Raw genomic sequence first — 22,643 nt, forward strand, 5'->3', positions numbered from 1 at the left:
TAACAGCTGTTGTTACCATCAACTTCACATGGAAAAATCTGGGCTCCACTGTTCTTGGCTACAGTCCTTTGATTCAGGCCTTGCAACAGGCATAGGGTTGGACTGAGGTCTAAATGAACAGGAGAACTTGAAGTTCCCTCAAACTATGGGTTAGAGGCACTGGGGCCTGCGAAGGGAGGGGGGGCCAGAGGAAAGAGCTGCTGAGCTTCCTATGCTGAGGGAGGCCAGGCCCCGGTGCCTCTTCTCCCAGCACATGGGCCACTGTCACCCCAACAGAAGGGGCTCCCCAACCTGGTTTCCTTGCTCTACGTAAGCCCCACAAGAGACGTTCTGGCCTAGACAGATGGCCTAGACTGCCATGTCACCCATACTCTGTTGGCTGAGATTTGAGGGCTCCAGATCAGCTGACACTCCTCTCCTTAACCCCTGTGTTGATTTTGCCACCAAACTGAAAGTTCTCCCTTCACAGGCCACTTGTCATCTTACCTCTCCACTCACGTCCAGCAGACCAGTTCAGACCTAAGTCACCACTTAGCTGATGCCGCAGCCTCCAGCTTCCGCCTTCGCGTGGGGGACACCAGCTTGGAGGAGAGGGGCCTCCCAGATCAGACTCTTTCCTGCCATGTCGCTCTTATAAGCCTCCCCTGGCTCACCTACGTCATCAAAACCTACAAGCCTAGATCCTCAAGGATCTTCTTACTGTCGCATCGGACAAACTTCAGTGCTGCCTTCGAGCCTTTCTGCGTCCTTGGACCTTCCTTCTCTTCAGTCTTGCCCATCATCCTCCTGAGAAGCCAAGAGCCCAGACGCATCCGCATTAGCAGGGAAGAAAGCAGGTACTGAGCACACAGGCGCACGAACTGTGTTGTGCCCTCGGTTTGCTGAAATCCCTCCTCGCCCTTAATTGCACTTGCTATCTCCTTGACTTCTAGTTTCTTTCTTTTCCTTTCTTTTTAATTTTAATTTCAGTATAGTTAACATACAGTGTTAAATTAGTTTCACGTGTACAATTCTTTATCCATTTATCCATCGATGGACACCTGGGCTGCTTCCATAGTTTGGCTCTTGGAGGTAATGCTGCCATAAACATAGGGGTGCATGTATCCTTTTGAATTAGTGCTTTCATATTCTTTGGGTAAATACCTTGTAGTGGAATTACTGGGTCATATAGTAGTTCTGTTTTTATTTTTATAATTTTTTAAAGATTTTATGTATTTATTTGAGAGAGAGAGAAAAAGAGAGAGAGCACAACCGGGGGGTGGGAGTAGAGGGAGAAGCAGATTCCCCACCAAGCAGGGAGCCGGATGTGGGGCTCGATCCCAGGACCCTGGAATCATGACCTGAGCTGAAGGCAGACACTTAACCCACTGAGCCACCCAGGCACCCCAGTAGTTCTATTTTTAATTTATTAAGGAACCTCCATACTGTTGTCTGCAGCGGCTGCACTGGTTTGCATTCCCACCCACAGTGCACAGGGTTCCTTTTCTCCACATCCTCTCTGACACCTGTTGTTTCTTGTGACACCTGTTGTTTAGCCATTCTGACAGGTGTGAGGTGATACCTCATTGTGGTCTGGATTCGCATCTCCTGGAGAATGAGTGATGTTGAGCATTCTCTTCATGTGTCTGTTGGCCGCCGTCTCTATGCCTGCTTTCGAGAAATGTCTTTTCGTGTCTTCTGCCCGTTTTTTAATTGGACTGTTTGGTTATTTTGGTGATGAGTTGTAGAAGTTCTTTATATATTTTATAATATATATAGGTTATATATATTATATATACATATAATATATAGGTTATATATATTATATAACCCTCTATGAGATATGTTATTTGCAAATATCTTCTCCCATTCAGTAGATTGCCTTTTAGTTTTGTTGTGGTTTCCTTTGCTGTGCAGAAGCTTTTAAGTTTTATGTAGTCCCAATAGTTTATTTTTGCTTTTGTTTCCCTTGCCTCAGGAGACCTATCTAGAAAAATGGTACAGCTGATATCAGAGAAATTACTGCCTGTGCTCTGTTCTAAGATTTTTGTGGTTTTAAGTCTCACATTTAGGTCCTATATCTGCGTTCAGTTTATTTTTATGTATGGTGTAAGAAAGTGGTCCAGGAGCATTCTTTTGCATGTTGCTGTCCAGCTTTCCCACCACTATTTGTTGAAGAGACTGTCTCTTTCCCATTGATACTCTTGCCTCCTTTGTTGAAGATTCTGTATCATTGTGGCTTTAATTCCAGGTTCTCTATTCAAATAGATCAATGTGTCTATTTTTTAAAAATATTGATTGATTGATTGATTGATTTTAGAGAACAAGCACAAGTGGGAGGGGCAGAGGGAGAGAGACTCTCAAGCAGACCCCCCGCTGACCGCAGAGCTAGACACAGGGCTCGATCCCAGGCCCCTGAGATCACGACCTGAGCCACAACTGAGTCGGACACTCAACTGCACCACCCAGGCACCCCCCTATGTGTCTGTTTTTATGCCAGTACCGTATAGTTTTGATTACTATAGCTTGGTAATATAACTTGAAGTCTGGAGTTATGATGCCTCCAGCTTTGGTCTTCTTTCTCAGGATTGCTTTGGCTATTTGAGGTTTTTTGTGGTTGCATACAAATTTTAGGATCGTTTGTTCCAGTTCTTTGAAAAATACTGTTGCTATTTTGATAGGGATTGCACTAAATCTGTAGATTGCTTTGGGTGGTATAGACACTTTAACAATATTTGTTCATCTAGCTCACGGGCGTGGAATGTCTTTCCATTTCTTTGTGTCATATTCAATTTCTTTCATTAGTGTTTTATACTTTCTAGAGTACAGATCTTTTACCTCTTGATTAGGTTTATTTCTAGGTATTTTATTATTTTGGGTACAATTGTAAATAGGTTTTCTTAATTTCTCTTTCTGCTGCTTCATTATTAGTGTATAGAAATGCACTGGATTTCTGTATGTTCGTTTTGTGTCCTGTGACCTTACTGAATTCATCAATCAGTTCTAGTAGTTTCTTAGTTAAGTTTTTAGGGTTTTCTATACATAGTATCATGTCATCCGCAAATAGTGAAAATTTTACTTCTTCCTTACCAATTTGGATGCCTCTTATTCCTTTTTCTTGTCTGATTGCTGTGGCTAAGACTTCCTGTACTATGTTGAATAAAAGTGGTGAGAGTGGACATCCTTACCTTGCTCCTGACCTTAGGGGAAAAGCTTTCAGTTTTTGCCCATTGAGAATGCTGTTAGCTGTGGGTTTTTCATATACGGCCTTTATAATGTTGAGCTATGTTCCCTCCAAACGTACATTGTGGAGGGTTTTTATCATGAATGAATGTTGTACTTTGTCAAATGTTTTTTCTGCATTTATTGAAATGATCTTTTTTTTCATCCTTTCTCTTATTGGTATGACGTATCATGATTGATTTGCGAATATCGAATCCCCCTTGCAACCCAGGAATAAATCCCAGTTGATCGTGATGAATGATTTTTTTTAGTGTATTGTTGGATTCAGTTTGCTAATATTTTGTTGAGGACTTTTGCATCTCTGCTCATCAGAACTATTGGCCTATAGTTTTCTTTTTTTGTGGTGTCTTTGTCTGGTTTTCATATCAGGGCAATGCTCGCCTCATACAATGAATTTGGAAGCATTCCTTCCTCTTCTATTTTTTTTTTTTAAGATTTTATTTACTTATTTGACAGATTGAGAGAGAGAGAACAAGCAAAGGGAGTGGGAGAGGAAGCAGGCTCCCCACTGAGCAGGGAGCCCAATGTGGGGCTTGATCCCAGGGCTCTGAGATCATGACCTGAGCCAAAGGTAGATGCTTAACTGACTGAGCCATCCAGGTGCCCCTATTTTTTTGGAATAGTTTGAAAAGAATAGATATTAACTCCTTTTTAAATGTTTGGTAGATTTCACCTGTGAAGCCATCTAGTCCTGGACTTTGTTTGTTGACAGTTTTTTGATGACTGATTCAATTTTATCGCTGGTAATCAGTCTGTTCAAATTTTCTATTTCTCTGATTCAGTTATGTTTCCAGGAATTTACCCATTTCTTCTAGGTTGTCCAAGTTGTTGGTATGTAATTCTTCATAATATTCTTTGATAATATTTTGTATTTCTGTGGTGTTGATTATTTCTCCTCTTTCATTTCTGAGTTTGAGTCCTCTTTTTATTTTTATGAGTCTAGCTACAGATTTATCAATTTTGTTGATCTTTTCAAAGAACCACCTCCTAGTTTCATTGATCTATCCTTTTTTTTTAACTTAATTTTTACTTTCTATTTCATTTATTTCTGCTCTAATCTTTATTATTTCCTTCCTTCTTTCCTTCTATTCGTTTGGGGTTTTGTTCTTCTTTTTCTAGCTCTAGCTTTAGATGTAAGGGTTATTTGAGATTTTTCTTGCTTCTTGAAGTAGGCCTGTGTTGCTATAAATCTCCCTCTTAGAACTGCTTTTGCTACATCCCAACAATTTTGGACTGTTGTGGGCTTTGGGTTTGTTTGTCTTTTTAATATTTTATTTATTTATTTGTGTGAGAGAGAGAGAGAGAGCACAAGCAGGGGGAGCGGCAGGCAGAGGGAGAAGGTGGCAGAGGGAGAAGCAGGCTCCCCACTGAGCAAGGAGCCTGATATGTGGGACTTGATCCCGGGACTCTGGGATCATGACCTGAGCTGAAGGCAGATCCTTAACCAACTGAGCCACCCAGGCATCCCTGGACTGTTGTGTTTTAATTTTCATTTGTCTCTTTGTATTTTTTGATATCCTTTTTGATTTCTTGGTTGATCTATTCATTGTTTAGTAGCATGTTATTTAATCTCCATATATTTCTGATCTTTCCGGATTTTTTCTTGTGGTTGATTTCTAGTTTCGTAGTGTTGTGGTTAGAAAAGAAGCATGGTATGACTTCGATGCTTTTGAATTTGTTGAGGCTTGTTTTGTGGCCTAATATGTAATCTATTCTGGAGAATGTTCCATGTGCACTTGAAAGGAATGTATATTCTGCTGGTTTAGGATGGAATGTTCTTTTTTTTTTTTTTTTAAGATTTTATTTATTCATTTGACAGAGAGAGAGACAGCCAGCGAGAGAGGGAACACAAGCAGGGGGAGTGGGAGAGGAAGAAGCAGGCTCCCAGTGGACGAGCCCGATGTGGGGCTCGATCCCAGAACTCCAGGATCACGCCCTGAGCCTAAGGCAGACGCTTAACGACTGAGCTACCCAGGTGCCCCAGGATGGAATGTTCTGAATATATCTGTTAAACCCATCTGGTCCATTGTGTCATTCAAAGCCACTGTCACTTTCTGTTTAGATGATCTGTCCATTGATATAAGTGAGGGTTAAAGTTTCCTACTATTATTGTATTACTATTTATTACTTCCTTTATGTTTGTTATTAACTGCTTTATGTATTTGGGCGCTCCCATGTTGGGTGCATAAATATTTACAATTGTTTTATCTTCTTGTTGGATGTTCCCTTTGTGATTATATAGTGTCCTCTTCCATTTTCTGTCATACCCCATATCCAATCCATCAGCAGAGCCCATCATTATTATTCCTTCAGAATCTATCCAGTATCTGACCAGTTTCTCTGCTTCCACCACTAACACTTTGGAACATGCTACTGTGATCTCTCACATCTCTTTCTGCTTCCTTCTGCATATTTTCCACCCCCACAATGGTCCACCTTCTGTCTATTCTCAAGACAGTAGAGGTCCTCTTAACGCATAAATCTCATCATGTCATTCCTCTGCTCAAAACCCTCCGTTGGCTCTTGACTCATTCGGAGTAAAAGCCCAAATCCTCACAGTAGCCTCCACAGTCCTTGTGATGTGGCTCCTATCCTCCTCTCTAACCTCACCCTTACCATTCTGGCTCCAGGCTCCTTAATCCACCACATTTCTGCCTCAGGACCTTTGTACTTGCTGGTTTTTTTCTGTAAAATATTCTTCCTTCAGGTCGGTGCATTTTGCTTCCTCTCTTCAGAGAAGGCTTCCCTGAACACCCTACCTAGATAGCAGCCCTCGCTACTCTCCATTCTCCTATGCTGCCTCATTGTTCTCATAGCCCTGATCACCACTTCACATATTTCTGTCTGTCTACTTACTTATTGTCTCTCCTTCCCTACGCCATGAGAACAGGGACTTGTTCTTTGCTCTATCTCCAGTGCCTAGAGGAGGGCATGGCACATAGTAGGCCTGTCATAAATATTTGTTGAACGGAGGGATGAATGAACAAATTACTCTATTATCTCCTACACGAAGTTCTTTTTTTTTTTTTTTTTTTATTTTTATTTCCCTGCTACCCAACAGAATATGATGATTTTGACCTTCCCTTTTTAAATTGAGGTCATTGTTGTGTAAGTCCTGAACACTCTACTATTATTCTTACACCAATCACTGCATCTCAGATTTTACAGTTCCTCATCAGGTTTTATTTACAGCATTGACCTCGTAAGTGGTGGCATATTCGTACATTCCTGTCTTTATCAGCCTTCCCTGAGGCATGAGCTGGTCCTACACGAAGTTCTAAGTACCTTAAGGGTGGATGCCCCCACTTTACCATCTCTGTGCCCCAATGTGAACTGATAAACAGCACAGTGATCGAAACAACTTGGACGTGTAGAAACTCGTTTAGCCAAGCACAGTGGGATAGGTACTAGAAACACTGGAATTCAAGAGAGCAGAGTTCCCAACCAGGCTGTCATTAGGGAAATTTGTGGTCTGGGAAAAACTGTCCTATGGGCCTCTGTCTTTTCTCATCTGTAAAAGCAAGTCCTGTGAAGCTTTCAAGGACTAGATTTTGAAATCTCGGTCAGCCTTGACTTTCTGTAGTTGTAAATTTGGGGTAATTGCATATTCATTTGACAAATGTTTACTGTGCTAGTTTCCAGGAACTAGTTGAAAAAGAAAAAGAAAAAAGATCTTAATCTCAAGAGCTCAGTAGACTGAAGGAACGAATTAAAATAGAGTCAGCTCCCCGGCAGTTAAGAGCTGCGTGTTAAAGAGGCAGAAGTGTGTCCTGGGATCAAGGCTGGGAAGGGCATTGGAGGCCAAACACCCGGCTGTGCAAAGGCAGGAGGCATGGGGACAAAGAGTTGTAAATGGCTTTTGTACGCGGAGAGGTACCTTGCTGAGGTCTGTTTCAGCGGGAAGAACGTTCACAACTGGCAAACAGCCAGAGGGGGCACGTCCACAGCCTATGTTGTTCACGTTTAGGAAATGACTGAGCATGCTTCCTGTGAGATCTGACTTCTTCCTCATCCATCCGTGGCGGCCAAGGCCACCTCACACCGTGTCTATCTGCCCAGCTGACGACAGGCCCCAGGCTGGGCACAGAGGCAGACCGATCTTCGGTACCTGGTGGGTTTCAGGGGGAAAGGGCAAGGTCTAACCTCAGGTCAGGTGCCCCGAATGGAGCAGGGCAGTTGCCCCCGGCATGACCCGAGCCTCTCTAGTGGTCGAAATGCCCTTGTTACCAAGCTTGCTGCGGGGCGAGGCCGGGACTGGCTCCTCGCTCATTGGTCGGCAGGGAAGTGCCACTTGCTCCTCGCTCATTGGTCGGCAGAGAAGTGCCACCGAGGAACCCTTGCTGTCAGAGGCGAGAACGAGAGCCCATTGGTCAGGACACCTCACAATGGCCCCCCCGCACCACGCGGGGGTTCTTCTGATTGGCTCGCTGCCTGCCTCGGGAGACCCCTGTTGCCTCGACCCCAGGCGGGCTACTTGGAGCCCTGGAACCGAGCGCTCCCAAGCCCACCCCTGTTCCCCATTGGCTGTTGTGGGGGTCGCCGCCATCTAATGACGAGGGAGGCGCCAAGCCCCGGAGCACGCGCCCCCTGCGGCGGGACCTAGTGCCGCGGGGACTGCAGGTGCCCAAGCGGAGTGCAAGGCCCGGGAGCCCGGCACCCCTGCAGACGACCCCCGTTCTCCCTCGGGACCGGGCCTGGGGCCCAGCCCGGGCCTGCCCTCGGGGAGCTTTGCACCTCCAGCCCGACCCGGAAGGCCCCAGTAAGTTCGAAGCAGCCACGCGGCGCGGGAACCCACTCCGAGCGGCGGAGAGGGGCGTCCCAACTGCTGTGTGTGCAGTCCGTGCCTCCGTTTACTTCTCGCCCTAATTGTTTACCCACACCTGAGTGTTATCCGTTCCTTTACCTGGCGTTCTGGGGCCACCCCGGCGGCCGCCGTTCCGAGCCCTTTGCCCCGACGGTGCTGGGAAGCCCCGTGCCACGAAGAATTCAGATTGAGATCCGAGCGGAGGAGCGCCCGGGACAGGGTGAAAGCCCGGCGGGACAATGTTCTACTATCCCAACGTGCTTCAGCGCCACACCGGCTGCTTCGCCACCATCTGGTAAGGGCCGGGCCGTGCGCGCCGGGAGGGGCACCCGGGGGCCCCAGCCTGACGCTCCCCCCTCAACCCACCCCCACCTCCACCCCCTCCAGGCTGGCAGCGACCCGCGGCAGCCGGTTGGTGAAACGCGAGTACCTGAAGGTGAACGTGGTGAAGACCTGGTAAGGCCGGGAAGGGGAGGAGCTGGAGGGGGTGGGCCAGGCCGTGGGGCTGGGGGTGGGCACAGTGGCGATCAGGGCGCCTTGTCCCCCCAGTGAGGAAATCCTCGATTACGTGCTGGTACGAGTTCAGCCCCCGCTGCCCGGCCTGCCCCGGCCCCGCTTCTCCCTCTATCTGTCAGCCCAGCTGCAGATCGGTGTGATCCGGGTCTACTCTCAACAATGCCAGTACCTCGTAGGTAAGGCGGGGAAGGCTCGGATATGGGGCAGAGCCGCCTGGCCCGCGCGGAGGCGCGCTCTCGACTGTGCTCTCCCTGCCCGCAGAGGACATCCAGCACATCCTGGAGCGCCTGTACCGTGCCCAGCGGCAGATCCGCATTGATATGGTGGAGACGGAGCTGTGAGTGCTCCCCCCGCCTCGGGGGGGGGGGGCGTCCTCCCTGCTGGGTGTCAGCCCTCTGCCGCAGTACTTGGCAGCCCACATTCTCTCTGTCTCAGACCCAGCCTGCTGCTTCCTAACCGCCTGGCCATGATGGAGACCCTGGAAGATGCTCCAGACCCCTTTTTTGGGATGATGTCTGTGGCTCCCACACTTCCCAGCCCCTTCAGTATCCCTCAGGTAGGGCTCGTTCCCCACAGAGGCCTCAGGCTGCTGAGCTGACAGCGCAGGAGGGGAGCGCTGTTCCTGGGTCTGCCACAGCTCTCCCCTGCAGGAGTCCGTGCTGGGGACTGGTCACGGTGGACCCCTGCAGACAAAGCCCACTCCACTCGTCTATTCAAGGCCAACCTAGAGGCAGCTCTTGTTCCAGCTTCTTTCCACACAGTTCCCACTGCCAAGGCTCTAAGCCAGGCCCTTATCCTCTCTTAGCCTTAGGTTTCCCCGCCCATGTCCTTCTCTATCCACGTCCTGACACGTCCTCAGCTTAAGATAATGCTGCTTCCTTCTTTCGGACACACCTCCAGCTCCCCACCGCACGCAGCCCTCCATGCCCATAATGGTCACCCACGTTCTGCACTAGTTAGTCCTACACATCCTTCGCAGACCTGGCTTTCCGTGAGCCTTTATCCCTGGCCGGAACCAGATGTTGCTTTGGAACTAAGCATGCTGCTAGGGCTTTGTTGCACCCTTTGTGTTGACTCTTGCTGGGGTCCTGTACACACTGGTCTTCCTGTTAGACCATAGGCTCCTTAAGATCAAGAATCTTTTCTGTCCCCCATGACACTCGACATAAGGGTGCAGTGCTTCCTGCACAGAAAAATGGACAAAGTCTAGCTAAGGGGGGCAGGAATGGGAGGAAAGGAGAGCAGATGGCGAGTGAGCTCACCACATGCCGGTGTCACAAGGCTGTGGCATGAAGGAGTATTTTTGTCTGTTGTCTGAATAAGGTTGTGCAAGTGGGAAAACGGGCTGAGGATGAACCCTTCCTTTTGTCCCCAATCCTCCCCAAAGATCCGACAGCTCCTAGAGGCTGCAATCCCAGAGAGAGTTCTTGAGGAGGTCCCTCCTGAAGTCCCTGTGGAGCCCAGGAAGCCTGGTGAGCAGAGCGCCTCCCTCCCGGGAGAGGCCTAGAAGGCCCAAGAACTGAAGAAATGACCATCATTGAGCTTCTCTTAAGAGCCAGGCCCTCTGAGGGGCACTTTATTTGTGTCACCTTATCTCTGCCTCACAAGAGTCCTATGAGATCAGAATTCTTATCCCCATTCTCCAGAGGAGAAGAGTGAGGCCCGTAGTGGTTAAGCAGCCTAGCCAGGGCCAGACTGCCCGTGACTGGCCAGGGCCTGACCAGAGCCCAGGCTGACTTGATCCCAGAGTCCATGCTTTTTGCCCCATCACATGGGTGTAGGCAGCCGGAAAGCGGCAGAGGAGCTGGTCTGACTTTCCTGCCCCTCCAGATAGGGTCCCGGTCACTGTGCTGCCTCCGGAGGCCATCACCCTGCGGGAGGCGGAGCCCATCCGCATGCTGCCAATCGAGGTGAGCTGGCCCCTGGCGAGAGAGCCTGAGGCCCGAGTCCTGCCTCTGACAGCCCAGCCCGCCTCGAGTTCCCCACTGCTCTGTCCGAGTCCTGTCTTCTCGTCTCCATTTCAGCACGCCCTGCGCCTGGCGTGCGAGTGCCCAGTGGGCCTCCTGCCACCTGCTTTTCAGACCCAGTCTCCTAGAGCCACTTGCCTTTTTCAGAAATGGAATTGTATCCCCTTCCCTTCTCCTCTCTTGCCAGGGTGAACGGGACCTCCCAGAGGTCAGCCGCCGAGAACTGGACCTACTGATTGCTGAGGAAGATGAAGCCATCCTGTTGGAGGAGCGGGAGCGTAGGGCCCGCCTGGCACCGGATGGTCAGCGCCCCGGCACAGGCAGGCTGGGCCCGGACTGTGCTCCCGTCTCCTCTCTTCTGCGCCCTGAGCCCTTGTCTTCCCTCTGCAGAGTACAAGGAGGAGCCCCGGGCTCCGGAGGGGGTTACCGTAGTACCCCCGCTCTCACCTCCAGCTGTCGCACCGTAAGGGCAGGACCCCCTGGGCCAGGTAGGGGGCCAGTGCCAGCAGGGGTGGCCTCATTTCTCTTGCCCATTTTCCCCTCAGGGAGGAAGGGGTAGCAGAGCCACTTCTGGTCCTGGCCCCCGAGGAGGTGAAGCCGGTAGGCTGGGAGCCCGAGGCCCTACTTGCTGGTGAGTGCCCACCGTGCCTGGGGCCTTCCTGGGGGACCTGCCCGGCTACTGCAGACAAAGGCCCTGTATTGCAACTTGCCGAAGGGAGGCCTTCTAGCTTCTTGCCTGGGTGGCTGTCAGGGCGAAGGGGGTGGCAGAGCTGGGACCTAGAGTGTTGTTGCAGAGGTCACCCCCCCGCCAGAGCTGCGGCTGCCAGCCCCACTCAGCCCAGAGGTGAGTAGTGCCCCTTCCAAACTTTCTCCTCCTCTTTGCCCTCCTCTCCCAGAGCCGTTCATCCATGTTCAGCTTCCCCAAGCCCTGGGCCACTGCTAGCCTACCCGGGCCTTTGCACAAATTGGTAAAAGGTGCCCCCTGCCCACCGTCCATTTTATCCAGCCTGCACTCCCCAGACGGGCCCCCCATGTGAGGTCAGAGCTGCACTCAGAGGCCCTGCCCCAGCTCTTTCCTGGGGTGCCTCTGGAGTGGGGATGTGGGGCCTGTTTTGCAGCCCACCCAGGTGACAGGAAAAGGAGTAATGGGTAGCCCTGCCCCCGCCTCCCCTCTCCATTCAGAGGCGGCGGCCCCCAGTGCCCCCATATCCTCCGCGTCCGCCTGCTCGCCGCCGCCGCCGCCGCTTACTGTTCTGGGACAAGGAGACTCAGATCTCCCGGGAGAAATTCCAGGAACAACTGCAAACCAGAGCCCACTGCTGGGAGTGTGTGAGTGCAGCCCAGGCTCTGAGGGCCATGGAGGGAGGCAGGGAGGGCTGGGGGCCATGTGTGCTGGGCCTTCTAAACTCTGGGGAGGCACCGGGAACGATCCCCAAAGTGCACGTGTTCCAGGTTTGCACAGAGACAACTCTCTGCGTTCCTTCAGTGACCCCACGTAGCACATGCCTGGGCACCACTTAGCAGCGGGCGGGGCAGGCAGAGGCAGGAGCCTGAGAGTTGGAAGGTCAGAGGCTTTGGAACAATTGTGAAGAAGTGGAAAAGGGGCAGTGAGGAGTCGCTCCCTCCTAACTGGGCTTCTGCCTCCCCGCCCCCCCCCCCCCCCCCCCCCGCCACGCAGCCAAAAGTGCAGCCTCCCGAGAGGACCATCAAGAGCCCCACGGAGCTATTCCAAACCCCAACTCACTGTAAGGAGTGGTGGGAGTTGGCATGTGGGGTATTCTGAACCCACAGTCCTCTGTCTTGGTGTTCCTCACGCCTCAAACCCCATCCTTGCCGCCCCTCCCTCCGCAGCTGTCTGGCTGCCCCCAGAACTGCTGGCTCTCTGGACCCACTGTGCCCAGCCACCCCCAGAAGCGCTCAGGCGAAGGCCACCCCTGGAGCCTGAGGAGGAGGCTGAGAGGGAGGTGGCAGCTGAGGAGGAAAGGAGGATGGAAACTCTGAGCGATATCGAGGTAACTGCCCCCTCCTCCTCCCTCGGGAGCCGGCCCGCTTTGCCGGAGTTCCAGCAGGCTGCCTTCTGCCCACCCAAGCCAGTGGTGACAGGTCCTGTCCCCGAGCGTAGACTGGTACAGGGCCAGGACGGTGTCACCCTGCCCCAGGTGCTTCTGTGACGCTCAGGGGCTTAGTTCTCGCTCTCCCATCCCCAGGTCCCGAGAGAGGCCCAGGAGCCCAGCGGGCCCCTCATGCTGTCTTCAGGTAGGCACCTGGAGAGGGGAGAGGGCCACCACCCCAGCCACTGTCCCAGGGAATGGGTACCCTTACTGCTGACGGATTTTACTAGAGGAAGCATTTAACACAAGGAAGTCTAGACCTCTTCAGTCCTCCTACCTGGGTCCTTCTCGCAAGTCACTGCACAGCTGTGGCATCTGGTTCAACCAGCGGGCCTCAAGGTCCCGACCACTCCTATCTCAGCAGACCCACTCAGGCCCTTCCCCTACCCCCAACAGAGATCTCTCTAGAAGCGGTGGAGGAAGAGAAGACCCGCATCAGCCTCATCCCCCCAGAAGAACGGTGGTAAGCCTCCAGCCCAGGTGAACTCGGGGTGTGGCCCTCGTCAGTGTCACAGCTGCCGCCTTCCCCAACCCCCTGACCCGTGTGTCCTCCCAGGGCCTGGGCTGAGGTGGAGCAGCTAGAGCCCCCTGCACTGCCTGCGGTGCCCGAGGTCCCGGAAATGCCCCTGGAGTTGCCTGCGGCGCTGCCCCTGGAGCCCGAGCTGCTGTCGCTGGAGGCTGTGTACAGGTACTGCGGAGAGGGTGCCCCGGAGGGGTGGGCCCGCACTGGGACTCCAGCCAACCGCTCCCGATCCCTCCAGGGCGGTGGCCCAGGAGCTGCAGGCCGGCAGGGAGCCCGATTTCAGCAGCCTGGTGCCCCCCCTCAGCCCCCGCCGGATGGCCGCCCGGGTCTTCTACCTGCTCCTGGGTGAGTGTGGGCAAGTGTGCGCATTGGGGGGGCGAGGACACAGGCCAGAGGCCGCCATGGAGACTCCCCCTGACCGGCCCCGTCTTCTTCTCCGACCAGTGCTCGCAGGGCAGCAGATCCTCCGCCTGGAACAAGACCAGCCGTACGGGCGCCTCCTGATCCGGCTGGGACCCCGATTCCACTGTGGTTAGAACTGATTGCCAAGGCTGCCGGGAGATCGGCCCCATTAAAGCCCGTGTTGCCTGCCTCAATTCCGAACCTGTATCTCGATGCTTCCTGCTCTCGGGGCTACTGTTCAAGCAGAAACTGGACTGCCTTTATTAGGGGAGGATGTCAGGACTCCATTTGTATTGTTCCACAGCGTAACAGATCAGCCCCAGGGACACCCCTGTAAGGCAGCAAACGGGGCTGAGACTGCAAGTGGGTGTGAGGCCCAGAATCTTTGGTAAGGCGCGAGCTGAAACTGGGCTGAGAGGTGGTCTTGGGGCCTGGGCAGGCTCTGCTCTCTCTGGCCCGGCTGCAGCCCACAGTCTAGGGGAGGCCCAGGGCGGCCTGGAGTTCCCGAGCTTTGTCACCGGGCAGCGAGCCCAGGGCCGAGTGGAAGCTGTCGGTGTGCTGTCTGGCCAGGAACGTCAGGAGCAGCAGCAGTGCGGCCCTGGTGTCTGGGTGGAGAGGGAGACATCGGGGAGGACTGGCCCCCAAATCCCTAGCTGGCCCGGGCCCTGTGCGCCGCGCTGCTCCCCACCTTGCCCTGGCCCTGCCCGCGCCCGCCGCCCTCACCTGGTGGGATCTTGCTCTCAGCCAGAACGAGGCTGCAGACGCGCAGGAGCTCAGGAGCCACGTCGACCACCTGCGGGGGGAGAAAGCCTGACTCGGTGCCGGCGGCCCTTGGCCCGAGGGGAGGCAGGGTCTCTCGGCAGCGATACCTCTCGCATCCTACTGTTTCACATCCACGACAACTGGGAAACCCAAGAAGGACCCATGGAACACGGTGGGAGTAATTTTTTTTGAAGGAGACAGATGGTGACCAAAAGAAGCCCAGACACTCGGGAGGCGCGCCAACGCGACGGTCTCTAACGGTGCAGGGCAGAGGTGGGCGACCCGGGAGCACGGGAACACGAGTCCACCCCTCGCTGGTTGGCGAGGACGAACCGCATTCAGGAAGCAGAGCTGCTGTGACTGGAAGGGACGGGGGTGGCGCAGAGGTGCCCACGCTCCGTGGAACACAGCGTGAAGGAGCCCGGGTACAGGACGTCAGTCCAGGGAAGCAGGGACTTCTGGCTCACACCAGAGGGTGCAGAAGGCCAGGGAGGATGAAGCCCCCCTGGGGAAAAACGCTGCGTGGTGACAGGAGGCCCCTCCGCTGCAGTTACTGCCCGGCTGCCGACCCTTGCATGACAAAGGCACGTCCAAGGGCAGTTTAGACTGTGACTCTGCGTCAGTTACAAGGGAGACCAACCCTGCCTCTGACCGGGGCATCAAGCTCCCCCCTGAGTTACCTGGTCGGGGCTGCTCTGGTACAGGAAGCTGAAGAGGCGCCCCATGGTGACCCACTCCTCCAAGTCGTCCTTCAGCGGCAGGGCGTGCAGCAGGGCCGCTAGCACCTGGACGCACAGACGCCTCAGGCCCCTTGCTCTGCTCCCACCCCCTGCCCCCAGCCCCAGCCCCTGCCCCCATCCCTCACCTGGGGTTCCGGTTTCCTTGTGGGACTGGCCATCAGCAGGCGGGCCAGAGCTCCACAGATGTTGTCGCGGACGCGATCGTGGCGCTCCCGTGCCAGGAGGGGCAACAGAAGCCCCAGCAGCTTGGGGAAGTATCTGGTTCCACAGTCAAGGCACAGGCCCACAGACAGACCTCTCCCATCAAGCCCCAGGGCTGCTCTCCCCCCGCCCCCGCCCCCCCCCCTCCCCCGGCACGCGGAGGATACTCCTGAGCAGGGTGGCCCCCGTGCTCCGCCAGCACGCCCAGCCCGAAGATGGCATTGCTCCGCACCTCGGGGTCGGCCTCCCGGGCGCTGCTCAACAGCACGGGGAGCAGCCGAGACACGAACTGGGCTGAGGCGCTGCCCAGGCCCTGAATGGACTCTGCCAGCGTCCCCACGGCAAAGGACTTCTCTGCCACCGTGCAGCCCTGTTTCTGGTGGGGGGAGGAGTGCAAGGCAGGCTGGGACTGGGAATGCGTCGGGGGCTGGGCACAGGGCGCACGGGCGGGATGGGGTTCGAAGCCAGGGTGCAGGGCACTCACCGTCTTGCACAGCAGCAATGGCAAGAAGCTGGCAAAGAAGGGGGCAAAGGCGTCTCCCCCCGCTGCGGCGGCCAGGGCAGGGATGGCCTCTCCGGCGTGCTCTAGCAACATGGCATCGTACTCGGCCTGCGGGGCCAGGGCAGGGGCTAGAGCAGCGGGCTAGCTCTGCGAACAGGGGCACCTCCGGGATGCCCTGCCACCACCACAGGTGGTCCCCAGGACTGGCCCCTTCCAGGCTGGGCTCGTGGGAAGCCCGGCTTTTTCTCCTGGCGCGCCCAGTCTCCCCTCTCGATCCCAGGGCCCCACGCCCCGACCCCCGCCTGCAGAAAGCCTTTCCTGACCCGCCGCCGGCTTCGTGGGAGCAGAGCCGCATCCGTCAGAGCCATTACCAACCTTCCAGCAGCCCCGGCTCCCTAGGCCAAGCCCAGGTACGCTGCGGACACCCCGGACAGCCTGGCCCCGCAGTGGGCGTCCGTAGCTCTCACCTGTTCTTCCTCCTCCTCCTCCTCCTCGTCAGTGTCCTGACAGGCTGTCTGCGGGACGAGAGTTCAGCTGGGCCCGGGCTCTCCCGCCCCTTCTCTCCGCGCCGGGGAGGAGGGGGAAGGCGGGCCTGTAGCCCCCGACCCTCCCTGCTCGGGCCGGCCCCCTCCTCGCCCCGCAGCCCGCCTGCCCTGCGCACCTTCCGCTGCAGCACGGCCTTGAGCACGCCGCAGAGCTCGGCGAGACGCCCGGGGGGCTGCAGCGCGAGGGGCCCGCAGGCGCGCAGCACCCCCGTCAGCGCCTCGAGCACGGCCATCACCACCTGGCGCTCCCGCTCGCCGCTCACCGCCTGCATGTAGGACGGCACCACCCGGGCCAGGGCGGCCTGCAGAGCTGGGGACATCATTGGCTGAGGCCCCGGTCAGGCCCTGCCTCCCCCGCCGTCCCCGCAGGCCCCACCCCCTCTCACCTGCGGTGCTGGGTTCCGAGGGGCAGCTCTGACCGGCCTGGTGCAGCGCACAGCAGAACTGGCCCAGGGCCTCGTGGGCTGCCTTCCGCACGTTCAGGTGAGGGCACTGCGGGCGGGACGGGCTGCCGTGGTCATGGCCGCCGCGGGGCCACTGGCCTGAGCACCCCTCTCGCTCCCTCCCCCGCCCTCTCACCTCCAGCAGCTTGAACACTTCTTCGAAGACGCTCTCCATGTAGGGAAGGAAGGCCACACTGTGGACACACACACAGCCGTGGGGGAGGAGCTCCCAGGCGGGGTCCCCAGTGTCGGGAAAGGGCCGAGGCTCACCTGGCGTTCACAGAGATCTCCCCCAGAGCAGCACAGGCGTCTTCCTTCTCGTCAAAGAAGGCGTTCTCCACGCTGTACCTATAGCAAGGGGGAGGCGGCAGTGATCCGGCCCCAGGGGGGCAGGGCCGGCATGGGGCCCTCGCCCAAAGCCAGGGTTCCCCTGACTAGAACGGCACTCCTCCGCACCCTGAGATCTCGGAGTCATCCTCCTCTTCCTCGTCCTTGTCCATGAGCTCCTCCTCTTCCTCCCCGCCGCTCTCGTCGTCAAACAGAAGGAAGGAGCTGCTTCCGTCATACTGAGGCTGGGCAGAGGGGGCGCGGCAGGGACCCGGCTCAGCCACATCCAGGAGACGAATGCCACCCCGGGGCTGCCCTTCCCCCAGTCACCCAGCCCACCCGCTCTGCTCACCACAATGCCCTCAGTGGAACGCAGCGACAACAGCATGAGTGTGGTGATTTGTGGCAGGTGGGGCGCCAGGCCCTCACGCATGAGCCCCGATAAGGCTGCGAACAGGCTGTACCTGGTGGAGGCAGGTGGAAGCCGTCCGGTCCCGCCCGCCAGAGCCAGACAGAACGGGGAAGCCCACCGTCCAGAACCAGAGGACCGGGTTCCGAGCTCAGGGCTGCGGATCCAGTGGGCGGGCAGGAGGCGTGGGGCAGGGGCAGGGTGGGGGCTCACTCACGTGCAGCGCCGCAAGTCAGGGTCGTCTACCTGGTCACACAGGCCCAGCCCCAGCTGGCAGCACTCCTCAGCCAGGGGCCTCATGGGCTCCCCCACTGCTCGAGCCAGCACCCCCAGCGTCTCTGTGGGGGCAAAGGCTTGGTTAGTACTAGGATGCGACATAAGCCAGAGGGGCGCAAGGCCAAAGCCTGGGGGACCAAAGACGGTGGCTGGGGGGTAATTCCGGAATCCCACCGCGCCTAGAAAGCGGTGGGAAGAGCGCCTCCTTTGATCAGAAGATAGCTGTGCTGCCCTGGGGGATGGATCTCCATGAACACCTCAGCCCCTACCCGGCACTGGGAACCCTGCCTGTGCCCCTCACTCACCCAGGCTCTGGATCTGCACAGGCTGGAGGTCCTCGTGGCCCGTCAGCAGGAACTCCCGCAGGTGCTCCATAATGGTGGGGAAGTAGGGCAGCAGGGAGGCCTGGGCAGCTGTGGCTGTGGGGTGGAAGGACCGAATCAGAGCTGGAGGGGGACCGCCTGCCACAGGCTCCCTGGGGAAACCCAGTCCGTGCCTCCTCCTCCTCACCGATGGCCCCCAGGGCGCTCACGGCCAGCTCCTTGGCCCGGGGGCTGCTGGGATTCCTCAGAGGCTGCAGCATACACTCCATCAGCTCCGGAAGGTAGGGCTGCACCTTAGGCCCTGTGGGAAAGGGCAAGCCTCTAACACCCGGTCCCGGTCTCCTACATTCTGGGGGCCTCCCGGCCTCTAGGCTGACCTCGAACATCCAGCCTGGGGCTCCTTGGGAGCCTGCCACGCTCCTCTCCCCACTGCAGACAGCGGTTCGGGGAGCGGGGGGTTGCGCGTCCCACCCCCTTCATCCAAAGCTACAGCTCTGTCCCCTCCCTCCCGTGCCCCAGCGCCATCACCTACCTAGGTTCTCCACGAAATTCTCCAGGGCGTAGCAGGCCTTGGCGAGGTGGTTTGTGTGCCCGAGAGGCACTGACTTCAGGTAGGCGAGGAGCAGTGGCATCACCTCCCCCGAATAGCTGCTGATGTGGGGCTGGGGGAGGGGAAAGGGGGCCCCGGGTCAGCCGGCCAGGGGTGTGCCCTCAAAGCAGCCCCCTAAGTGCCAGCGGCGGCAGGGATGGCTGAAGAGATGAAGCTGAGGGGAAGCTGGCCCCGGGGACGGCCGCCCACGTTCAGTCTCACTGACCTGGAGGTTCTCCGAGAACTGGCCCAAGGCGAACAGCGCAGCATTGCGTACAACCTGTGAGGGGTCCTCCAGGCCCTTGCACACGATCTGCAGCAGCGGGGGCAGCAGCCTGGGTGGGCGGAAGCAGACAGTGCAGTCTGAGGGGCAGGGCCAGAAAGCCCTAGGCTGAGCCCTTCTCCTCCTTTCCCCAGGGAGACCAGGGAAATGTCACCAGATGGGACGAACCACCCCTTGGTTCTAGAGCTGAGGTGGCCGTTTCAATTATCTTTCAAACCCAGGCACTCGAGACTGAGGGGAAACACGCTTGAAAATTGAGCTCCAACAACAAGCAGAGACCAGGACTGTCACGGGCCGTGTGCTGGTCCTCCCCGCGGCCCACCCTCACTCCAGGACACAGGAACAGACACCTCTGTCTGATGTGGTCCCCAGCTCCATCGGACAGCACAGCCAGCACCAGCAGCCCAGCCTTGCGCTGGTACGGTCTCTCACTCCTCAAGGCCTCTTCCAGCATAGGCATCTAGGGGAACGGATAGTACGCCCCTGAAACCCTGGTCCAAGTCTGCCCATTCCTGCGGCAACTGGCCCGCCACACGTGCCAGGGCCCAAATATCCTCAGTGGTAGGAAACTAGGCACGCCGGGGGACAGGGGCACCAGAAGGACAGAGAACACTTACCAGCAAGGGACAGAGCTTCTCGGGGGGCAAATGTAGTGCCAGCATGTCTACAACCTGAAAAGACGACAGGAAGACTTTGCTGGAACCCATCTCTGCCCCATAGCGACCTAATGCCCTGCCCCTACCCCTGTCGCACATCCCACCTGTACAGCAAAGTGCTTGGGGGTCTCTCCCACCAGCCCAATCTCCAGCTCTTCCTCTTCCGAATCCTGGTCCTCAGGATCCAGCTGGCCCAGGGCAGGCTCGGCAGCCATAATGGGGAAAAGGGTATGTAGTAAGGGCGGCAGGAGACGATTCTTCAGTAAGGCCTTGAGAGGGAAGGTGGAACCGTGTCCCTGAGAATCTGCTCCCGAGATGGACTCATATTAAAAATTCCAGCCTTGGGCGCCTGGGTGGCTCAGTCGGTTAAGCGTCTGACTCTTGATTTCGGCTCAGGTCATGATATCAGGGTCATGGGATTAAGCCTCGCGTCGGGCTCCATACTCAGTGGGGAATCTGCTTGAGATTCTCTCTTCCCCTCCCTCTGTCCCTCCCCCTGCTCGTGCGCACATGGCTCTCTCTCTAAAACAAGTAAGTCTTAAAAAAAAAGAAAAAAATTCCAGCCTCCTAGGCCACAAAGGGTCCAGCAGGAGATTCCCAAACTCCCAGCCGGGAGCTGGGGTGAGGCCATATCAAGTCTTGAATACTTAAAGATACCCCTGAGATGAACAAAATGTCCCAGGACTGAGACGAAGGATGGAAATGGGGGTGCAGTAATGTGCATCAGAGAGTACTCACCTTGCTCTTGACTTTAACCAAGAAACTGAGGCAGCAGAGAATCCGTGCACGTATTGCGTCACCTAGAGCCACATTGCTAGCCACCTGCCCAGAGAGTAACTTGAATCAGAGACAGGCAAGGAAACTCCCAGCAAAACAAGCAGTAGAGGCCGTGGCCATCCCCCGCTCACCTCCAGGCAGAATGTGAGGACCTCAGAGAGGTGGGAGGTGATGATGGGCACCTCTGACTCCAGCAATTCATCCAGGGCCTCCACAGCCTCACAGGCCTTTGCCTGCCAGACAGACAGACAAGTCACAGGGTTGCCATGCTCTTCTTCAGGGGACCAGGCCGTGTGCTCCTGTACTCTCCTCTCAACAGAGCTCTAGCCTGAATGTTGTCCTCACCTCATCTATAGGGATCAGGGTCTTCATGGCCACAATGAGCTTGGGCACCAACACTCGTGCGAGAGGCTGGAGGGCAAAAAGCATAATGCATGCTCGCTCATCTCAGGCCCCAGAAGCTGGCAGCTTCCTCAAAGCCTGGCCACAGGAGGAGCCCAGGTCCAGCCACCCACAGTATCCCCAACTGTTAGGGATGACAAATGGCAGAGAAAGAGCCCGAAGTAGTTCTGCATCCGCAAGGGCGAGGATGTGGAAGGCCCGAGGACAGGGAGCCAGGGAAGGTGAGGACCCACATCTCACCACGTCGTCAGTGCCCAGGTAAGGGGCCACGGTGGTCAGAGTGCGCAGGGAGTAGAAGAGGAGCCCAGGAGACCCCACCTCACCAAGGGTCTCATTCAGAAGCCGAAGAAGCTCCCGGTGGTGGGGCTGGAAGGCCTCAGGCCAGGAGCTCACCACCACACTTAGCAGCAAAAGCCCCATCTGTCCAGGTGTAGGGGATGAGAGAGAAAAGCTTGTATGGTCTACCCAGTCTCTCAGTCCCTCCCTCTCTCCCTCCCTCCCACCCACCCACCCAGCATGTGCTAGTACCTCTCTCTCTGGGATGTGGGGGCTGTGGGTACTGTGCTGAAGAAGCTGCATGAGCTGAGGCCAGGCCTCCAGGCCTTCCTTTCGAAAAATGGTGGCTGAGAGCTGGGCCAGGCTAAGGCTCACGGAGTGCCTGCAAACAGGAGAGATTGCCCCCCACCCCCAATCACCCTCCAATACCCTCCCCAGCACACGCTGGCCAGGACAGAGGGTCTGCCAAGTTGGGACACATAAGACGGTGGCTCACAGGGAGACCAGCAGCAAGGTGGGTGTGTAATCTGGTGAGCCTGGCCTCACGCAGACTGAATTTCGGTTCCATTTTTCTGATTCGGGTTTGGCAGACCATCACAGCCCATTCTCATGAAATTCAGTCTTCAACACAGTCTCAGAACCCTTGCTCCACCCTTGGTGGAGAGCTGACATCCTTCCCCCTCCCCGGCCCTGTCCGGAGCTGAAAGACAAGGCAGAAACCCACACAGGGTCTCAGCCTCGAGTCAGTCAGGATCCCACCGGGAGGCAGGTAGGCACTTACTCGGTCTCTCTCTGAAGGGCGGTCAGGACCAGGGACTTGAGGCTGGAACACAGGTGGCAGGTGTGGGCACTTGGCAGGTGTGGGCACTTGGCCCGCCCAGGAGCCGCCTCCGCCCCGCCCCTGGCCCCGCCCACCTCTCCCGATGCTCCGCCGCCAGCCGTCGCCAGCGGGTGCTCAGGCGTCTGCGGGTCAGCACGGCCGCGAACTGGCGGATCTGGGACGAGGAAGCACGCATGTGAGGGTCCGGGCAGGAAGGTGCTGGGCGGGCCGCAGAGGGCAAGCTGGGGCTCGACCGGTGGCGTACTATGGGACGCTCCGCGGGAAGGGGCAGGCGCCTCACCTGAGGGTCGGCCGCCGAGGCGAGCAAGTCGCAGAGGGCGGGCAGGGCGGCCGGGTCCCGAAGGGCGGTCCGGAGCTGCTCCGTGGCCTGCGAGGAGTCCCGGGGTCAGAGTCGGGCCTTTCCCACCACCTCCCGTTCGCCCCGGCCGGGTCCCCCCTGTCCCGTACCCGGCGAATGCGTTCGGTGTCCGGCAGCAGCAGCTCCCGCAGGATCTGCTCCAGCCCGGTGGGCTCCATGGCAGCAGCCGAGCCGCCGCTACTGGGTCGGGCGGGGGGAGGGACAGCACGTGGAGGCCCTGAAACCCGCTTCCGGCGGAAAGGGCGTTGCTGCGCGCCCCGCCCGTCGCCAGGGTGATTCAACCCGCTTCCCGCAGGGAGCTCGGGCTTCGCCGCTTCCGTCGGCCTGAGCGCCCGCCGAGCCGCGGAAACAGGCCCCGGCAAGGCAGGTTCCCCCGGCCGAGAGTTCC

General features: G+C 56.8%; 2 protein-coding genes across 2 annotated transcripts; one reads left to right on the forward strand and one right to left on the reverse strand.

Moving 5' to 3' along the window:
- The first annotated feature begins 469 nt into the window (after positions 1 to 469).
- On the forward strand, positions 470 to 13,746 carry REC8 (REC8 meiotic recombination protein). The gene is made up of 20 exons (XM_026486387.4): positions 470 to 836; positions 7,190 to 8,321; positions 8,414 to 8,482; positions 8,576 to 8,718; positions 8,804 to 8,879; positions 8,978 to 9,098; positions 9,930 to 10,014; positions 10,373 to 10,452; positions 10,697 to 10,811; positions 10,900 to 10,972; positions 11,055 to 11,140; positions 11,304 to 11,353; positions 11,692 to 11,838; positions 12,188 to 12,254; positions 12,361 to 12,521; positions 12,717 to 12,765; positions 13,017 to 13,083; positions 13,177 to 13,308; positions 13,382 to 13,488; positions 13,588 to 13,746. Exons 2-20 carry the CDS (start codon positions 8,266 to 8,268, stop codon positions 13,677 to 13,679), a joined length of 1,776 nt encoding a protein of 591 aa, XP_026342172.2. The 5' UTR covers positions 470 to 836; positions 7,190 to 8,265; the 3' UTR covers positions 13,680 to 13,746.
- Positions 13,747 to 13,782: 36 nt separating this feature from the next.
- Positions 13,783 to 22,552, reverse strand: IPO4 (importin 4). Its single transcript, XM_026486383.4, has 30 exons — positions 22,345 to 22,552; positions 22,178 to 22,264; positions 21,972 to 22,051; positions 21,838 to 21,879; positions 21,309 to 21,438; positions 21,021 to 21,200; positions 20,724 to 20,789; positions 20,510 to 20,611; positions 20,340 to 20,423; positions 19,706 to 19,870; positions 19,563 to 19,616; positions 19,296 to 19,405; positions 18,889 to 18,997; positions 18,606 to 18,735; positions 18,261 to 18,374; positions 18,056 to 18,169; positions 17,692 to 17,812; positions 17,418 to 17,529; positions 17,195 to 17,310; positions 17,009 to 17,086; positions 16,875 to 16,932; positions 16,682 to 16,787; positions 16,412 to 16,605; positions 16,218 to 16,265; positions 15,733 to 15,858; positions 15,416 to 15,624; positions 15,173 to 15,305; positions 14,988 to 15,092; positions 14,269 to 14,338; positions 13,783 to 14,150 (listed from the first exon to the last, which is right to left on the reverse strand). The coding sequence occupies exons 1-30, from the start codon at positions 22,411 to 22,413 to the stop codon at positions 14,020 to 14,022; spliced, it is 3,243 nt and encodes a 1,080-aa protein (XP_026342168.2). The 5' UTR covers positions 22,414 to 22,552; the 3' UTR covers positions 13,783 to 14,019.
- Positions 22,553 to 22,643: the final 91 nt, after the last annotated feature.

This window comes from Ursus arctos, unplaced genomic scaffold (assembly GCF_023065955.2).
Source record: "Ursus arctos isolate Adak ecotype North America unplaced genomic scaffold, UrsArc2.0 scaffold_37, whole genome shotgun sequence".
Classification (NCBI taxonomy): Eukaryota; Metazoa; Chordata; class Mammalia; order Carnivora; family Ursidae; genus Ursus; species Ursus arctos.